This window comes from Cebidichthys violaceus, unplaced genomic scaffold, assembly GCF_023349555.1.
Source record: "Cebidichthys violaceus isolate CVI_PGR_0920_01 unplaced genomic scaffold, fCebVio1.0.p SCAF_1, whole genome shotgun sequence".
Lineage (NCBI taxonomy): Eukaryota > Metazoa > Chordata > Actinopteri > Perciformes > Stichaeidae > Cebidichthys > Cebidichthys violaceus.
Window position 1 is genome coordinate 17,910,096 of NW_027176262.1, and position 20,458 is coordinate 17,930,553.

A 20,458-nucleotide genomic window follows, 5' to 3' on the forward strand; every position below is an offset into this window, starting at 1 on the left:
GATAAGCACGTCATTAAAAGATCTCATATACTGAATAGACACGACAGACACCCCGTCTGAACTTCTCGCATCTCCGTCGTCCATCAACAACGTGTCAAGAGCGTCAGGATGTTGCTCGAGCTCTCAGGCCGAGTCACTTCCTGTCTCGGAGACGGATGTGTCAGGAGGAGTGACAGCGGGAGTGTCGCATGTTGCGCCGCAGCACCCGGCGAGCGTTTCCTGTCAGGGCCCCACGAGGAAGAGGGAGCCGCCGGAAACAACACGTCAAGTGACAGTGACAGACGGGCCGTCTGAAAGTTGTGCGCTAGCGCAATTGGAACTTTTGTCCACAATGCACTTCAGTCCAGATAACAGATCCTAACAGCCACAGTGTGTATGCACTATGAGAGTTTTCAGTAATGTGCACTGGCTTTTACCGCTGAAAATACTGGATACCAGTCATCCCTTGTGAATAAAGTAATAAGTCTGATTAAGTAAATTCTGAACGAAAATATAATGCTAGCAATTATCCAGGATCACTCACGATAACACAAAAAATTATAAAGTGATCACCATCGTCACACAGAAAGAAACGTAACTGCTTGAGGGCATGTATTCTGTCTAATACATATTATTTTATTATTGATTTCTGCTTTAACAAAGCCATCGCAGGAAATAAGCATTTGCAGAGGGTATTTTTCAGGAATATCTTTGGAGGACTTTCTGCTCTGGTAGAAAACTGAAGGTGGAGAGTGGCGGGAAATGGGGAAGCGAAAAAACAAACAAACATGATGAATAGAAGAAACGTCAGGCCGGATCGAAATGCCTTTGAACTTTCAGAATAATGAACGACGGAAAAGCAGCTAATAGAATTGATTTAGAGGGAGCGACATGCTGTTGCACAAACCAAAATCAAACCATTTATTCACCGTTTGCAGTGAACACGAGCTTCCATCCGCCCCCTCCTAAACAATGTGAACGACCCATAATGAAACTAAACATCACCGACGTTTCTTAATCCCAAACTACTGATGCTGCTTCCGTTTTCAATTACAGAAGATGTGTGGACGACTGAAGCGACGCAGCAGCTGACGGACATTCTTCAGCTTCTGCCAGACTTGTTCAGCTGCCGACCGATAACCATTAAAGCTGTGAGTCAGAGCCATTTGGCTGCAGGCCTAACCGACATGTACTATGCCTCTCCCCAGGGCAGGCCCAATTGTGTTGCTCCTACAGGAGGCGCAGTTTTTAAGCTTCTGTTCTACGCGCCAAATATACAGCAGCAAAGAAAACTGAGCATTTTTTTATAAACTTCACTCAAAAGAGCCTCATCTTTTGGAAAGGGTTTCTTGGGCCCTCAGATCAGGAAACACTTCACTTCATGTGGAAACCAGGTTTTTCTCCTCAGCACGTTAAATGCAGCCATTAGGACTTAATTCTCCATTAAATCAACTTGAATGTGAAACCTTGTCTTTCATTGAAGTGGTAATACACAACACCATGTGCTATATAAACAGTAAATTAATGAATTGCAGCACGGTGCTCACTTTGTTGAGTCTATTACACTCTTATAGTGGAACATCTCGGAGTGCATTTAAGCAAAAAAAAATAAAAAATCCGTCATGATTTTTGCAACATGAAAATATGATTGGCATCATGAGCCGGGAGGACACAACGTTGAAGAGGACGACTACCAGACATCGTGGGTCAGAGGCGGCCTCCCTCCCTCTGGCTCCAGTATGCAAAGTGGAACTGGATTCCTCGGTGCAGGGCCGCGAACACACACACACACACACACACACACACACACAGAGATGCTTTCTGTGTCCCCTCTGGAGATGTGCCACATTACTCAGCGTATCATTCGCTGCAGGGCTGTGATCATCAGACCGGGCTGAGCTGAGGGTCAGATTTATTCCGTTCGGATCAACAGCAGCGGTGGATTAGAGAGCTGAGTCACTCGTTGGCTAGACGACGCTTTCTCTCTCTGTACAGACGGATTCTTCTCTCTGGAATGATCCGTGCTGTAAACCCGGCGTCACTGCGCGCTCTGAGATATGTTTTTGTAGTGCAAAAAGAGTCAGGATTTTCTTTTATATCACAAATAAGAAAATTATAGCAGATTTTTGGCCATCTTTTCTACCGGTAATAATAACATTGTATTCACCACAATAACTGCTGTGATGACATTGGGGCAACATTCCCAAAATTACGAGTGACGGGGGCAAGAAACGCAGAGTCAGACGATCAGACGATCAGACGAGTTGTGCACAAGCCCACGGTTATTTGTGCCAGCATTTTATTTGCAGATAAGACAAAGTGAGCGCGCCCGTAATGTCCATAACACTACCTCACTTCACAGGAAAACTGTGTGCACACATGCCACCATTGGGAGGTGCAGTAGGTCAAAGCTCAACCAGCGTCTGTGTGTTGAATGAGATAAATTGGGAGAGTTTGACTAACATGCTGGGTTGTTTTAAAATGGTCTGACTGCTCGTGTTCTTCGCCCTGTCAGACCTCTTTTTAGCAATGTTGCTATTGAGTATTAGCACTGGTAGGAATGGTGACCAAAACTACAAAAATTAAGTTGTTTGAAATCAAAATTTCACTTCAAAGTTTTCTTTCTTTGCTTTTCAATGTCTTTTTATTGTAAATTTAAAGAAAAGTTCCCAGGATTCGGCCAATTTAGTATCATATAAAAATAACAACGACAATAATATGAGTAATAAAGTAAAGTCGCTCTTAGTCTAGTCGGCCCTGACATATTTTATTTGAACTTTTACTGGATTTTTACTCTCACTTGTTCACTTCACTTTCTCTGCTCTGTAAATCATCCGTACCTGTAAAACCAGTTTCGACGTATTCATAAACTTGGTTTAATCCTCTCTTGTTTATTTCACTGCATAATAAATATACTCAGCGAGCACCTTCAGCCACTTCCTCCTCTACCATTCTCAGTCTTTGCCTCTGCCCAGTCAGCCACTTCAGTCTGACCCAACCTCTCACCATAATTATTTTCCTTCCTCGAGCCTGAGGCAATTTATCTGAAAAGTCAAGTCACGAGGTGGGGGAGGAAGAGACAATCTCTTCTTGTAAAAAAAAAAAAAAAAAAAACAGCTTTGTAGTATCTAAAGAATAAAATGTAATGATTGGTTAGCGCAGCTCCTCTGCTGGCACAAGGAATTTCCATGTTAGATATTTTTACTAAACTAGTTTGAAAATGTGCCTTTATGTGGTTTAAAACTAAAATGTTATGGGGAACCAGGATTGTTGGCCAAGAAGGTTTAGGTCTGCCGCAGGAGGCTATTAAGACGTCACCGCTAGAGGAAGTCATGACACAGCAGTCTCTCCGCCATCGCCCGCTCGATGAAGCAAATTCTACCCGAAAGAAAAAGTCAAAATGCTCCGTGTCTAAAGGACTCTGCAGAGCTTCGGCCTGCAGCAGCTAATGGACAGGAACATACATTTATCGGGATATATGTATGTTCCTGATTGCATAGACTGTATACTTATATACAGTCTATGCAATCAGGAACATACATTTATCGGGATATATGTATGTTCCTGATTGCATAGACTGTATACTTATATACAGTCTATGCAATCAACTCAACTCAACTCAATTGTAAACTGTCTCGCCAGACGAGACGTAACGGAAGCCCCATAATTGTGTTGGGTTTCTTAATTTGGAGGGAAGAGGGTTTGTAAGATTGTGCTGGAGGTGGCTTGCTGATATCCTACTGTAATAATTCCAGCTTCACAGAGCTGCTGAGCGGACAACATCACGCTGCAGACGCAAACACACTAAAGAGAACGGGACGAGCAGATGCCGTGTCTGCATGGGCAGTAGCTCAGAGAGACACGGGACGGTAAGCCGACACCTGAAGAGCCACCTTACACTATGGACACAATGAGCCGACTGTGTGCGCTGTGACTGTGAGCCTCAGTGTCCCTTTATACCCGTCAGACGGTTTGTTTTTAGTGATTGTGCGTATCTGTGTGCAATAATGTGTGTGTGCGTTTTAACAGGGGCTCTGTGAACAGCGTCATTCTTCACATGCTAGCCTGATCTCCAGTAAACGCCACCTGTTCGGCACCGGTCTCCGACCAGCCTCTTAACTAGAATTACATAATAGCTGGCAGATAGCATTTGTGCAGATAGAAAGCCGCCATAGTTACGTTTGTACCAAATGCCCACAACGTTTCATTAATTATTAAGTGTTTATCCAACACACTGAGATTTGGCCTCTTTATCCTGCATCCAATGCTGTGTTCCTTTGTTTTGAACCTTCAAACAGCCAATCCGGATTGTCATTTCTTACATTTGGCTGGCTTACTGAGACATGTTAGAAACTGGACCTCTAAAAGACATTTATTTTTACTTTATTTTTTTCCTTTTTACACAAACACTCACGCACACACGCACACACACACACACACACACACACACACACACACACACACACACACACACACACACACACACACACACACACACACACAGAGCTGCTTATAGAAAACAGGCTTGCTCAGAGATACATTATGTAACTGCAGGTGGCAGAAAATGTGTCAATCCGCAACAATTTAACTGAATAAAGACACAACTTTGAAACTTGTTGGACCATAAATGTGTGCCTCATTCAGAGAGAATGTTCATTTTACATTGTTAATATATCCCATCATGCTTAGTGCACCTTAAAGAATATACAGTATATCTATTGATTTTTGTCAAACATCGTCATAAATGTCTGCTAAATGTCAAAAAAAATTCATGAAACATTCCCACTTAACTGCACTCACTTTTCTAAACAAACTAGTAGTAACACATGTTATTTGGAATAATTGAAGACCTAGCAGGTACTTGATCAGCGTGCACAAATAAAAAAAATGTTTTTAAAGAGTGCCACCTACAGAACCTCATCTCTATTCACTCTGAGGAAGAAGACGACTGAGTGATGTGAAGCGATTTTGGGAAAGTGCAATGCATAAAAAAAAAAAAAAAAAAAAAGAAAGAATCTAAGACGGTATTTAAGCGAGTAATACTAATCTGAGCTGGGAAAGTAAACACTTAAATTTCCCTAAAAAACCTGCCCCTGCTGTGCTGTTGAGCAAGCCATTTACAGGGAGGTCCGCTAAATCTCTTAAGCTCTTTTCCCAGCACTGCCCTGCATCGCATTCAGACTTTCACAGCTGAATCTGCTCAGCGTAGCTACCATTTGCTTACTGAGCACAGCCCCTTGCTCACGGGCACCTCGGCAGTAGCTTTTATGGCTAAAATAGATGGTAACTCAGTCACCTCTCTGGGGATTAAAGGTGGGAACTTTCCTTGCTACAGGCCCTCTTATCTGACCTTTGGGCTACTGTAATGCCAAAAAACACCTTCGGGTTGGGTTAAGCAAGTTAACAACGCAACACACGTCAAGCGAGGCGGCGTGTAGGTCTTCTAATATCAACCCGCCTAATTGTATACCGATCAAGCACAGTTCACTTGGCCTCAGCGAACTGGATGATTAAAAAGCCCAGAGGCTGTTGTACATGTTTGTGGGGGTGAAACCAATGCAATCGCGTGGGAGCTCCGAAGGTGGACGACATCTTTTTCACATAAACAAGTCAGGACAGCGAGCTCATGAATTTTTGTCCAGAGGGACGACAACACAAAAGCCTCGTTCTGCCCCGCGGTGGCACACTGAAAGACTTTTTTTCTTTTCTCAAGAGCATACAGCTGTACATGTGCACACAAGCACTCACCCACACCTTAAACACAACTTCCTCTTCTCACACACACACACACACACACACACACACACACACACACACACACACACACACACACACACACACACACACACACACACACACACACACACACACACACACACACACACACACACACACACACACACGATCAGCTCCAAGCAAAATAGTTTGTCTATTCCCACTGGTTGAGGATCTTCACTGACTATATTCCAAGCTTCACCACCACATGGTTCCCTCTCACCTAAACTGGAGTCTAATGACCCCAGGAAGTGCAAACGCAACACTAGAACTTTAAAGAACTGACTAAATGTTTCTTCCTCATTCTTAGAACCTTGACAAACACACTTGATTTCACAGCAAAAATATAAAGCACAAATGTTTTCATGATAGATGTTTACAAAGTCATTAACTTTGAGAAATGTACTTATATAATATATATAATCACGCAAATGTTTTCTCCTCAGGTGAAAAAGAGCAAACAGCCTCGTTTTAACATGACAACCGTGCGTTTCCCCATGTTTTTAGGATAAAACATGAACATCGCCAACACTGCCGTTGGGTTTCTTGTGAGGATGATGATGATAGTGGCATTGTGCAGGTTTGATGGGTTTAAATGGTAATTGTCTGATGCATAATATTTGGGAAACGCCAGTATCATATGTTCTCTGTCATGGAAAAAGGATAGGAAAGTAATACTAACAGTACCAACATGCAAATCTAGTGTCTGGGTGTGAGAAGCTCTGGCTGTGGTGCCATGAGCGCTGTGACTGAAATCTAACGCGGTAACATAAAAACGATCTCGGAGGAAGACAAAGCCGACGGGTGATGAAGATCTCAGCTCTAGCTGTGTGCATGATGGCCCCCCCCCCGGTTAGGAGGGGGGGGGGGGGTTAGGAGACTACATTCCCTTTCTGCATCACATGCACAACACATGTGTGCGTCACATGTACTGACATGTTACCGCGTGTACACATGCCGTGTATCCCACTTCTATTTACTTGCATTTTGTCTTTCTTCTGCGGCTCTCAAACACTGCTCTACACTAATGCCTGCAATGGTTCTACATTAAGCTCAAAATAAAACCAAATTTACTCAATTTGACACCCCAAGAAAGCACTAAGGGCTCATATATATAACAGTTTTAGAGACTGTTCTTAAGTGATATATTAAATGTGATTATTGTCGAAGACCCCCGTGAATTAGCTCTAAAGCTAAATGAATGAGGTGAGACTCCAGCCTCGTTTGAACCCAGAGAGAGAGAGAGAGAGAGAGAGAGAGAGAGAGAGAGAGAGAGAGAGAGAGAGAGAGAGAGAGAGAGAGAGAGAGAGAGATCAAATCAGTTGTGAGCATCTTAATTACATTAGAGCTCCAACTATGAGAGTGCACAGCAACACGAGCCATCATTCGAATGCCGAAACAGCCTTAAACAGGAAGCAGGAAGACGAGCTGCCAGGAAGCAGAACAGTTAAGAGAAAACTTCCCGATAAAAGACATCACACAACACAAAACAACATACAACACATCACGAGAGACCTGGTCCTTGGACTCGGTGACCGGGCCGAGTGAACACAACTACCGGGTGCGCTCGTTTTCATATCAGTGTGAAAGTAAACGTCCGTGTTGCGTTTGCTGAGATGGACGAAGGCAGGTGAGGGAAGGGGTAATATGGAGGACCCCCCCCCCCTGTGGTTGCCATGGTGAGGGAGCTAACAAGACTGGCTTGTGGCTGAGCCAGCACAGCCATCACTTCTGCTGTCTGCCTCACAGACAAACAGTTTACTCCTCTACCTGCCTGGTGACAAATCAATGCACTATAATAAAGGAGGCACCTAAATAAAAAACTAAAAACTACTACAAGTGTTAATCACACTGTAGTGACTTTCAGTCAGAAAGAAGAGTTTTGTCATCTCAACCACAATCAAACTCTTTAACCAAAAATGGAACTGCATCAAGTATTTAATTGGCACAGCTATGCTTTAATGCTCTGCTCTGTTCTGTTCTGTTCTGGAGAAACTGTTTCATCACTCCCCCGGTTACTAAACAGGAGAGAAGAGCCATACAACAGCAAACGCCTGCTCAGAATGTGGAATAGACTTTGGGTGTGGCCGGACACAAACTGTCCAAACCACCCACAACACCGTAGGATCGGAACACCTCCTGGATTCTGCCACCCATAGGTGCTTCTGGGTCCTGGGAAAAGCCAGAGGCAATAATCACCTAGCTGTAACAATCCGAAGGGAGCCGGGAGCAAACTACCCGGGAGGTTAGTAAGGAAATGTGGCAAAGGTTTTAAAAATGCACACAGTGAACGCACCAGGATGGGAAACTATATTTCATTGTCTGTCTTTCGGTTGGAGTGTTCTCACCCAAAATATTACCGTAAATGCGGCAGCTGTGGTAAAAAGGTCACAGTCGAAAAGCCCAGGAATCCAGCCCAACTGTGAGTCAGCACTACTGGTTACAACGTCACACAAGACAGTCCAACATCTAGAAACCTCACACAGGGGCAACATGTCCTTTAAATACAATTAGTGGGGAAGTATTCTTGAGAGCTCCAAATCCAAACGAGTGGCTGGTTTGTTAAGCCAGGTGCCCTTGAGATAAAAAAGGTGGGGGAGTCTCCCTGCGGCTGCACTACTGATGTCAATGTGTGGTGGAGGAATGTTAAGAGAGAGGCTCACATCCTGACAAGAAATCCCTACAGGAGAAACGCTGTGTAATGCTTTCAAAAAGACACTCAACTCAAAAGTCCCGTCTCCCAGACACAGAATAACATCAGCAAGACAAACACCAGGCTAGCCTGACAGCAGATTTTTGCAATATCGGGCTGCCCACTGAGCTGCCTTTGACTCATTAAAAGGGGGAACTAGGGGGGGGCAAACAAGGTGAAGAGCCGGATGTGAGGTGATGGAGTGGCAGAGAACAGGAGGAGGGGTGGGTGCAGGGCAGGATGGGTGTGGAGCGCTTTGGGTGGCCTTGCATCAGATGTATTAATTATTGATCAGCTGGACTGGTGGGGGGGGGGGGGGGAAAGAGAGACACAAACATGCGCACTGAAGACACCGGTAGTTGAAGGAGGTGAACGATTTTTTAAAAGGCAACTCATTGATTAAATGTGTGCATTTTGCATGAGTAATTAATGCAACACACACACACACACACACACACACACACACACGCGGCTCTGCACTCAGTCCTAGGCACCCAAACCTCCCCCATCTCCCTCCCCATGTTCCCCCATCCTGTGTTTCCAATTGCAATCCGTCCCAAATGAGCTAGCGGGAGATTAGCGCGTCAGTGTCGCCTTGCTTGGTTGCAGCTGCTCTTTGCACATGGCACACTAATCTCAGGGCCTGAGGGTGGAGGAGGTATTATAATCATAACACCTCATGGCTACCTATTCCTGCTGCTGAAGGTGACAAATACACGTCTCTACTTACATGGTCCGGGTTCCGCTCGTTCCCGGGCAGTGCCGTGCGGACAGACATGTTTAGTCCCTGAGTGCGCTGCTTCTTCTTCCAAGAAAAAAAATCAATATTTGGGCTGTAGGTTTGTGTTCACACTGGGTTTAAAAAACACACCCCAGATTAGACTGGCCGTCAGTCACACCAGGGGAAAAGAACAGCCTCACTTCTCATACAATCCTCATTGTCACGGTCCGTAAAGGCAGCACGGAGACAGTTAAGTCCAGCTTAAATTGACGCGTTAAAAAATAAACTACATCCACATCGTGCCTGTCTGGTGTCGTTGGTTCCGACCTAGACTCTTCTGAAGAAAAAACAAAAACCAGCCCAGACTGACACCCCCTCCCCCCCCCCCCCTACTAGCCTTTCACTTTCCCCCAATCCTCCCCAGACGCTCTCGTACCATTTCGGGGGACACTGGCTGTCTCGTTAATAAAAACAATCCCGGTGAGCTTCGGTCTACGTCCAGCTGCATCGATCTCGTGTTGGAAAAATAAGCTTAACTCAACCATTAAGACCGGTGAGGGTTTAAAAACCGACCGTCGGCTCTGTGCGACCACAGCGGGTTGAGTTGAGGGGAGAAAAAGGGGGAGTTTCTGTTTTCCTGTTAGCTAAGGTTAGCTAATGTGATTGTTCTGGGTAACATTCGTTAAAACGGCGGCTGCCACGGAAAAAGTAGTCACGGACACGGAACCGGGAACCGTGTGAGCCCGCATTTCAAAACACCGACAGATGTACCGAGACTTTGGGGTAAAAAACAAACGGCAAATTGCGGTTGAATTGGAGAAAGCGGCGGATGTGCAGCCAGTCTCTCCGGCTCGTTCCTCTCAACCCGGTCCGCCCTGAACGCGTCTCATTCGGGTTGGTTCCAGCAGCTTTAGCGGTGAATGAAAAGTCTCCCGGATGATCACCGGAGGAACACGATAAGTCTCCCCGGAAACATTAGGGGTTTTTTTGTGACGAAAACGTAAGAAAACGGGATCCCTCCCTTCGCCTTCCGAAAAAACACAGAGGAACGGGGAGGGAGAGTGACGTCAGCAGTAATAATATATATATATATATAGGTTGCTCATAGGCAGAGCTGCGTCGGTATCCGCGCACACGCACGCACATTTCTCTCCTCCCTCTCGCCCAATGCTGCCTTCAAGTACTGCTCATTGAATCCGTCCTTCCGAGTTTCATAACTCGTAACCAGCATTTTATTGTGTTTAAAGTCAATAAACAATTGACTGAATGACGACTTTTAAAAAAAAATACTGTTTCGACAGTTTTAGATGCACGTAAACAATAATAAAAGGGCGTCTGTTATGTTCATGACAACATCTCATGGTAAACGACTCCTGTTTCTTTCTCCTAAGGTATCATTATCGCCTCCTGGTGAATAAAATCAGATTTTTGATCTTCACTTCGGCAGTACTTGATTTTTATTTTTCTCTTTTCACTTACTCTCTTACTTTATTGTTATGCTACTGAAAAACAACACAACTTCTAGTTTTCTCTTAATATATCATCATCGACTCCTGGTGGCTAAAATCCTTTCAAGAGAGAGAGTTTAATTATGATAATGATAATTGTTATTGTTGTTATTATTATTATTACCATTTTATTAATTGTTATTCCTACAAGTATTACTATTATTATTACTACAATCCCTTGCCTGGATTAACAAACATTTTTTATATTTTGTTATTGTAAATCATTCTGTTTTATTCGTGTGATTCTTGACTTTTGCAGTAATTGTTTTCTCTTTTTTCTTTTCTCATATTATGTTTATTGTTATGCACCATGAATACATCGTTATTGGTCAATAAGTCTGTTCCAGTACAAAGGCTCCTCCTACAGTGACAGAGGAATGTGTCTTTCTTTGGCCCAAATTTGGAGGCCACCACCTGTTTATTTTTTTATAACTCCACTACACACCAGTCAGGTTAGGACTCGAGAAAGCACTGTGGATGAGACGGGGTGAGGCCCCATAAGGAGAGGCCCTCCTTCTTAACACCACTTCCTCTGATTTGCCCTCTCTGGCTTATATAAGAGTTCAACGGCTGGTTTTGTAACTTTTCAAAGAAGCTTTGAATTAAAATTAAAATCTTAAAAATCACAACAACACTACAATCTACTTTCTCCTTTAGGCGCTTTGTCTCCCCAATTGGCTGAATATCAAGTTGCTCATCACATATGTCGATGTGTGCACCCAAACCAGTTTAGAGCTCAAAAAGATATGTTTTATGTTTCCGTTTTTGGTTGAAAAAAAAACCCAACACAATATTTCAGAAAGCATCGAAACACAAACATCCCTCACCCACCCTTATCCCCATGTTCTTAAAGGCACAATCACTGCATTCGTGCAGAATTGTATGTGTGTGTGTGTGTGTGTGTGTGTGTGTGTGTGTGTGTGTGTGTGTGTGTGTGTGTGTGTGTGTGTGTGTGTGTGTGTGTGTGAGGGTGTTGTCCTACAATGACGTCTGTCTCTAGCTCATGGTGTTTTTTGGCTTCAGGATTATGATTAAACACATCAAAGACAATTCAGCCAACACTTATTCACAATTTACAAGAGTAATTAAACAGCAGGCCTAATCACCACAGCTGAAAGCATTAACGGTACAACACAGCGGTATGTATCTCATGTTGCAGCTCCTGATACCATGCACATGTCAAGGTTGCAAGTCGCGCATATTGAAAAACTGACGTGAGAGAAAAAGAGGTGTTATACCTTTTTTAATTTGGCAGCACCATTAAAACAGCGACCCTGGGTGGTGAGCTGACTTGATTAAAGAAGCTGTCCTCAGCCTGGAATATGAGGGATCAACTCCACATATCACCAAGCCGTAAATCTGCCCCGCTGAATCGGGATCTCCAGAAGCTGAGGCTGATCTCCGACCTGCATGTTTTAACATGAACCCAACATGCTCTCCAACGCTTTATTTAAAAAATAATTTTATTGCACTGAAGCCCAGAAAATAAAATGTTATAAACATCTACTCAGATTTTATGAGTATGTTAAATTCAGTTTACCAAATCCGGACAGTGAAATGTAAATCCTCTTCTACACTCTGCTTACAGCACAACTATAAACCCACAAAACATGTGCGATCCAGCGTCATATTGATCCATTACTAACTTAACAGATCACTTTCAAGATCACTGGTGGCTTTGGATTGTTCTACAACCCAGAACCTTTGTCTTACTTTGCTTATTCTATAAAAATGAATCCTACTCACAGGCACAAATGGCCAGTAAAGTTTGAAATCAAATGCAGTCAAAGCGGATTCATAAAACCAAAACTCTAACACCAAACACTACCTTTCTTATCCCCAGCTGGCTCACTTGTCTTCTTGCTTCTTATAACAGGTGAGGAGAAAGAGAGAAGAGCCCTAAAAACTCATCAGCGTGCTGTAAATTTCAGGCATTCACACCCTCGAGCACACAAATATATTATTTATTCATGAATAAATTAGAATTCTTACCTGGACTGATCTGGACCGGTTGGAGCGAACCCAGGGCCTCATCTTTTCCCTCGCAACACCTAATTCCTTGTCTGAGACTGAGACCTTCAGTGGCCCGAAACCCCCTTCGGACTGAGACGCTGACACTGGAACTAGCAGGTGAATCGACAAACGAGCAGATTCACTTTGGAGAACGGTGGCAGAGGAAGAGGAGATGTTTACCAGGAGGACAGAGCGCTACCGCTGAGAGAATCAATGCTGGAAAAGAACAACCAGAGCAGCAGTCCATATTTCCATGGATTGCAGAGCTGGTTCTGAACACTGTGTTACACCAGCATCATTAGCATCATCATCATCATCAGCATCATCAGCATCACTGTCGGTCAGCTGTGTATAAACCAATTAGAGGGGAAAAAACCCAATGGATGTGGAATCGTCAATATACATCTAATGGAGTATGGGAAAGGAAGGGAGGAGGGTGAGGCCGCCTCTGTTGCTTTCTATATTTGGGTTTAGTGTGTGTGTGTGTGTGTGTGTGTGTGTGTGTGTGTGTGTGTGTGTGTGTGTGTGTGTGTGTGTGTGTGTGTGTGTGTGTGTGTGTGTGTGTGCACGTGTGTGCGCGTGTGTGTAGCAGCTAGTGATTTGTGCTGATCTGAGCACGTCAGCAGGGATTGATCCAGCCGGTGTCTCATGCTGACCCCGAGGACATCAACACACAAACAAACACATGTTTGTGTACTTTGACACTTGTGAGGACCCTCATGGACACAATGTACTCCATAGCTTTTGACCCTAACCACGACGACTACATGGCTAACCCTCACTTTTACCCAAACCGTAGCATCATTTGAACTTTAACCCCCCAAAGCCCGGGGGGGGGGGTAGATGAAAAGTTAATGATGTATTTATGTTTGATGTATTTTATCTTGTTTACTGACCTCAAGTCCCTGTGACTTCTATGTTTTAAACAGCTGCAAGAAAGCTTTCCCCTCAGGGACAATACAGAGTTATTTTTAAAAATGTAATACTTGTGTCATGTTCAAATACCAAGATACTAAGTGAACAATTTTATATCAAATATAAAAAAGAAAGAAAGAAATATATAGCTTGATGTCACTGTGTCCAAATTATGAGATACTAAGTGAAAGGTTTGAGATAGTAGGTAAACATTTTGAATTATTAAGTCAAGATTTTGATGTATTTTGTCAAAATGTATCATACGCATTGTTGTTTTTATCACGAGTCAAGTCAAATTTTTACTTATTATCATATAATAGAATAGAAAACACAAATGTTCATAATAAGTTACATTTTGGACAAACAAATCCAAAACAAGTGAGTAGGTCAGGAACAGGTCAAAATTCATAAACATGAATTGAGGCTCAGGTTCAGGTTCAGGTTAAGTTTTAGATTCAGGTGGTTAGAAAGCACAGGCACAACCCACAGTGACAATCCGACTGGGGTTAAAAGGAAATGGCCCTGATAATGTACTGCAGGGCTTGTGTGGATGGGAAAGTAAAGTGACTGAGACGAGTGGGACAGTTTGAGGCCATCTGGTGGACGGGTGTCAGAATGGCATTGAAGAGGGCTGAAGTGAGACTGTGGGTAAAGGGGAGGGACAGACATAAAGAGACCACATACAGCATCAGACATCACTAAATAGCTTTAAAGCTTTCAAATACGCAGCAATTATTTCTATTTACGAGGTTCAAAGTTGTGGAAGGCAGTCTTCTGGAATTCAATATTGACCTAATAATATTCTAAAGTCTGTGTCTACGTCTCTGTGTACAATGTTTCACCTGATCGCAAGACAAATTATACCTCCGGGACAATACATTTAAAGATACATGTTGAGAAAACAAAATGTTAGAAATATCAGCTCAGATTTTATGCATATGTAAAGTTCAGTTGATCAGTTCTGGACAGTAAAATGTGAATCCTCTTCTACACTCTGCTTACAGCACAACTTTAAACCCACAAAACATGTGCGTTCTAGCATCACATTGATCCATTACTAACTTTCAGATCACTTTCTCTTTCAGGCTGGTGGCTTTGGATCGTACTACAGCCAAGAACCTTTGTCTTACTTTGCTTATTCTAAAAATTAATTAATCAATCATTCTTACAGGAAAAAATGGCCAGTAAAGTTTTAATGTTAAATTAAAGACCTTTCTAAATCAAAAACGATGTTCTCTTCCTGTTGTTAGAGAGGACCAGCCTCCTGTGATGAAACACAAAGCACAATAGTAAACTGCATGGAGTAGCATGAGAATAAAGAATATATCCATAGTCAAGACATGATGACGGACTTCTTAAACCTCAAAACAGAAACCCAGTAGGGGTAGGTGTGTCTGTGTCTGCATGATCAGACTAATTTTTAAAGAACAGGATGCAGTATCATTATAATAAGCCCCTTCCATATTTAGTCTCCATTTCTCTGGAGGAAGAAGTCATCTAGTGATGAACCTACTGATGTGGTTAGTCTGTGCGCAGTGTTTTTTTTTTCTCAATGTACGACAGAAACTGTGCCGTGCAGCTGCCACATCGGTTTGACCCGACCCTTTGTTTTTGAAGTCGTAAAGTTGTTTCATGACTTCCTCTGCAGCAGACAGACACACCTCACACAGCATCCTCTACAGTCAAGTATCAAGACAGTCTGCACAGTCAGCTTTTAGCAAATCCACCCTGCAACAGAACACAACTTCAGGCACTGTCTTGTCATCAGCGGTAAGTTTTGATCTAAAAGAGAATAAATAAGGAAAGTAACAGTTGAAAATGATTTTACTGAATACATGATTGAACACTTTTGACCCCAAAAAATTTAAATCTTGAAGCTATTTAAATTGTAATTTACACTGTTTCTCATAAATAACTAAAGGCTTAAAAGGTGTTGCAATAGATGCAATGTACAATATGAAAAAAACTCTTCAAGAACAACTAATTATCATGAATCAATGTATTTCATAAATATTTCCTTGAGGTATATAAAGTTAATTTATCAAATTATGACAAAATATTATAGAGAATAGTTTTAACACTGATGCCTAACTTACTTATTCTCTTTCAGACCTTATAATCCAAAACCAAAGCAAACTTGAAATCATACTTTTCATGTTCGGTGTGTATAAAACACTTTGGAACGGTCTCACTGCTCCATGTTCGTTTTCAGCTGTTGTCGACCATGCTGGCAGCCTTCACCTTGGCCTCCCTGGGCCTCTTGGTGTGGGCGTCTGCCCCCTGCCCCCCAACCTGCCAATGTCTCCACAACCTGACCACTGTAGTGTGTAAGGTGAAAGGAATGGACCGAATCCCCGAGCTGCCGGAGGGCACAGAGCAGCTGTATGTCTCATACAATGAGATAGAGGAAATACCCAGACGGGGGATGGAGGAGCTGCAGGTATGAAACACACAGCGGCCTGGAAACTGTAATCGGTGTGTGGTGCTCTTTGAAAAGGATGCAGCGCTCTACTGGTTTAGAGACTCCTGCGGCAGGAAAGCCCCGAGTTCAAATTTTCCATGTCCTCAAGTGTCTGTTGATTTCCTGCAGCAAGACAGTGATGAGCTGAGCGTTCATTAACGAACCATACTGGTGGTTTTGCATGGTTTTACCTCTCAATGCTCACACCATGGTGAATGGAAAACAATGGCTGCCCGGGAGATAGGAAATCAGTGCTCCGCTAGTTAACATTTCTTATATCAGCAATGACTCAAATGACTACGTGTCAGTAGACAGTTCCACTGTACCGCACGTACCAAGCAATACACAGCAAGGCAAGTTTATTTGTATAGCACATTTCAACAACAAGGCAATTCAAAGTGCTTCACATAAAACCATCAAAAGCATCAAAACATATTGCAAAAGAAAAGGAGATTTAAAAACAATTAAGAACATTCATTGAAACATTAAAAACAGTCATTAAAACACTAAAAAGCTAAAAACAGAAAAATAGTTGCAGTGCAGTTTAAGAAATAAAATACAGTATTAAAATGCAGGAAATTGATTAATATCCTTGAATGTGGTTCAATTAAAGGCAGCAGCAAACAGAAACGTCTCCAGGCTTGATTTAAAGGAGCTGAGGGTCTCAGCAGACCTGCAGCTTTCTGGGACTTTGCTCCAGATATGTGGTGCAGAACTGAACGCTGCTTCTCCATGTTTAGTTCTGACTCTGGGAACAGAAAGTAGACCGGTCCCAGACGACCTAAGGGGTCGGGATGGTTCATAGGGTAGCAGCAGATCAGTGATGTATTTTGGCCCTAAACCATTCAGTGCTTTATAAACCAACAGCAGGATTTTAAAGTCAATTCTTTGTTGGACAAAGACCTCAGAACTGGAGTGATGTGATCTACTTTCTTGGTCTTAGTGAGGACTCGAGCTGCAGCGTTCTGAATCAGCTGTAGCTTTCTGATTGACTTTTTACAGAGACCTGTAAACACACCGTTACAGTAGTAAAGTCTACTGAAGATAAATGCATGGACAAGTTTTTCCAAATCCTGTTGAGACATAAGTCCTCTAATATATTCTTCAGGCGATAGTAGGCTGATTTTGTGATTGTCTTGATATGGTTGTTCAGGTTGAGGTCTGAATCCATAACTACACCTAGGTTTCTGGCTTGGTTTGTGTGCCAAGAAGTTGTTCAGTTGTTGAAAAAATGCTTTTTCAATTATTTTACTTAAAAATGGGAGGTTTGATATTGGCCTACAATTTTTCAATGTTGCGGAGTCTAAATTAGCCTTCTTTAGGTGTGGTTTAATAACTGCAGTTTTTAGGGCTTGTGGGAAGACACCTGAGAGAAGGGATGTGTTTACAATTTGTAAAAGATCAGTGGTCATGCAGTTTGAAATATTTTTGAAAAAGTGTGTTGGTAGAATATCCAAGCAGCAGGAGGATGACTTCAGATGTTGAATAATGTCTTCTAGGCTTCAGACAGAGAAAGTTAGCTACTAGCTAACATCAGGTAGATAAAGAACCAGATATTTCTGGTGGAGAGCAAAAACGTAGAGTTAAAAAATGAACAGTAAATATTAGACCTACATTCACCAGATGTGTAAAATAGGCTACATTTTGCTAACACCGTAACTTTATAAAGCAATAGCATGTACAGCTATGTCTGTTAGCTTGTTCCGGAGGTCTTCTGTCCCCCAGGTGACCTAAAGCAATAAAGAGCTTCAATAAATAGTGAAACATTTCAGGGAATACACTTTCTTGCCCAAAGTTAGATGAAAAGACCAACACCACTTTCATATGTATGAGTTGAATTATGAAGCTACAGACGGCAGCCTGTTAGCTTAGCTTAGCACAAAGACCAGAGGGAACAGAGGGAAACAGTTTGCCTGGCTCTGTCCAATGTTAACAAAATTTGCATGCCAGCACATCCCAAGCTCACTAATTAATGCATGATACCTTGTTTATTAAATCGCTACAATTTATTGTCTGACTATTTCTACAGACAGCTCGAGGAAATTACCCCCATACAACAAATAGTCTGGCAGATAACCTTTAGTAAAATAGAGATTTTCACGTATTGAATGTGCAACAATGACCGTTTCATTAAAATTGAAAACAAAATTGAAATTCTACATCTTAAAACCAAATTTCCGTTTGTGTGGGCCAATCTTTTCTGAAACAGACTAGCCCACTTGGGCTTCCAGAAAACATTAAGTTTCATGAATTATCTTACACTAATAATGTGATGTTTATTTCTATAATATTTGTAAATGTTTATCCATGACAGACCAGTCTTCTCTCCTTCCTGTACATTCTGTAGGTTCTGGACCTGACTAAGAATCAGCTGAGTGTCTTCCTATCCCTCAACCCAGTGTGGCCCAATATGACGAAGCTGTTTAAGCTCTTCCTACGCAACAATGACCTGAGGTCTCTACACCCTGGTCAGTTCCTAAACTGCCCTGCTCTCACCTTACTGGACCTGAGTGAGAACCAGATGGAATCTCTACCGATCGGTTGCCTCCGCGGATTAGCTAATCTGAAGATGCTGTATGTGAACTTCAACCAGATTCAAATGTTACAGGTTGGTGGATTGGAGGGGGCGTTCACCCTCACTGAACTCCACCTCAGCCATAACAATATATCAAACATAGAGGAAGGTGTGTTCAAGAACTCCACTGTGTTGGAGAAACTCGTTCTATCCAGAAACAGAATCACAAGTGTGGGAGAGTTCAGCTTCAGAGGAGCGACAGGTCTCCAGCATCTCGACCTGAGTGGTAACATGCTGGCCGCTGTTCCAGCTGAGGCATTGAGGGATGTGGACAGGCTCAGGTATCTGCATCTACAGATTAACAGCCTCACCAGCCTTCCAGAGGATTGCTTCTCCTCACTGGGCCAACTGGTTTATCTAGACCTGAGCAACAACAAGCTGACCACTCTGTCTGAGGGATCACTGAGAGGTCTGACCGCGCTGAGTGAGCTGGACCTCAGTTACAACCTCATAGATTCTCTTCCCTCAAAAGTCTTAAAGGACCTGATCAACCTCAAGTTACTCGATTTGTTCAGGAACAGACTGACGTCTCTCCCTTCGGACGTATTCAGCAACTTGTACAACCTGCAAGAACTCCAGCTGGACGTTAATCAGATCTCCACCCTACCACTCGGGGTATTCGATTCGCTGTCCAGACTAAACGAGCTACAGCTGTCGTACAACCGGATACAGGAGCTCCACCCTGCTCTGTTCAACAAGCTCAAGTCACTGCAGAACCTGTACTTGGAGTACAACGCTCTGAGGCACCTTCCCAAAGGCCTTTTCCACAAGCTGAGGGCCCTCAAGGAGCTACACCTCGATGACAACCACATCAGGTCTCTACATCCCTCGGTCTTCCACGGTTTGGTGAGATTATTTTCGCTGAAACTCACTCGGAACCATCTCGCCTCTCTACACCCGGACCAGTTCAGAGACCTCATAGGTTTGAAAGAGCTAAGACTAGATAAAAACCACATCGCCAACCTTCCTCCTACAGGCCTGTTCAGGAATCTAACAAATCTTAACACACTGAATCTGGACAATAACCGGATCTCAGAGCTGTCTCCCGATGACTTTGTAGGGTTGACACACCTTAAAGAGCTCAAGTTGAGCTTCAATCAGGTCCGCGACATCCCGTTCGACACCTTCCATCCTCTCCACTTGCTCCGCAAGCTTCTGCTAAAGAACAACAGCCTGAATAGTTTACACCCTCAGCTCTTTGCCGGACTCTCAAAGCTCACAGATCTCAACTTGGACGGGAACAAGCTGGGTCACCTGCAACCGGGTGTATTTCGAGGACTCACAAACCTCCAGAGATTGAGTTTGAAGTGCAACCAGCTGAGAGCAGTGGAGAATGGGACTTTGGAGCCTTTGAGAAACCTTAGCTCTGTTTATCTGTCAGGTAACTTGTGGGACTGCACCTGTGCACACATCCTCTACATCAGCAGCTGGGTCAACACGCACAGGGACAAGCTCGGAGACCGGCCCGTTTGCATCTTCTCCTCTTCTTCCTCACCCTTAACCGAGGACCGACCGCTCTCCGAGGCAGCTCTGTCTCCCCGGCTGTTACACCATCACTGCATCGCAAATGCTGCAAGCAGCTTGTCGCGTTCATTTCCTCTAGAAATGCTGAATCTGCTCACGATTCCTCTCGTAGCCATCAGCCCACTGTGGCATCCTTTGTAGTGGTTTTGCGCTCTCTGAATGTTTCTTCCTGCATTTGCTTTTCATATCTGCCCCTGGTTTTTAAGGTTTTTTGCACCCTAATCACAATATTCTGTAAGTTTGAATGTTTAAATGCATTCAATATTTGCAGAGGAATAATGTGATCATGCCAAAG

The 20,458-nt window shown here is 43.2% G+C and overlaps 2 protein-coding genes across 6 annotated transcripts in view; one reads left to right on the forward strand and one right to left on the reverse strand.

The window, feature by feature from the left end:
* The window catches only part of mark4b (MAP/microtubule affinity-regulating kinase 4b), a 53,932-nt gene extending 43,727 nt beyond the window's left edge, over nucleotides 1-10,205 (reverse strand). For all 5 annotated transcript variants that reach the window (XM_068712973.1, XM_068712967.1, XM_068712988.1 and 2 more), the window contains exon 1: nucleotides 9,177-10,205. In XM_068712973.1, coding sequence (XP_068569074.1) covers nucleotides 9,177-9,224 — 48 coding nt within the window. In that variant the 5' untranslated portion in view covers nucleotides 9,225-10,205. The remainder of the gene's footprint in view (nucleotides 1-9,176) is intronic.
* Nucleotides 10,206-15,313: 5,108 nt separating this feature from the next.
* si:dkey-182i3.11 (leucine-rich repeat-containing protein 15) lies at nucleotides 15,314-20,304 on the forward strand. The gene is made up of 3 exons (XM_068703299.1): nucleotides 15,314-15,373; nucleotides 15,816-16,043; nucleotides 18,412-20,304. Exons 2-3 carry the CDS (start codon nucleotides 15,828-15,830, stop codon nucleotides 20,302-20,304), a joined length of 2,109 nt encoding a protein of 702 aa, XP_068559400.1. The 5' UTR covers nucleotides 15,314-15,373; nucleotides 15,816-15,827.
* The last annotated feature ends 154 nt before the right edge of the window (nucleotides 20,305-20,458 follow it).

Excerpts from the sequence above, each read along its gene's own strand:
- si:dkey-182i3.11 (XM_068703299.1), top strand. The coding sequence starts at position 15,828 with ATGCTGGCAGCCTTCACCTTGGCCTCCCTGGGCCTCTTGGTGTGGGCG. Across the intron at positions 16,044-18,411 it reads GGGGGATGGAGGAGCTGCAG|GTTCTGGACCTGACTAAGAA; the intron begins GTATGAAACACA and ends TACATTCTGTAG.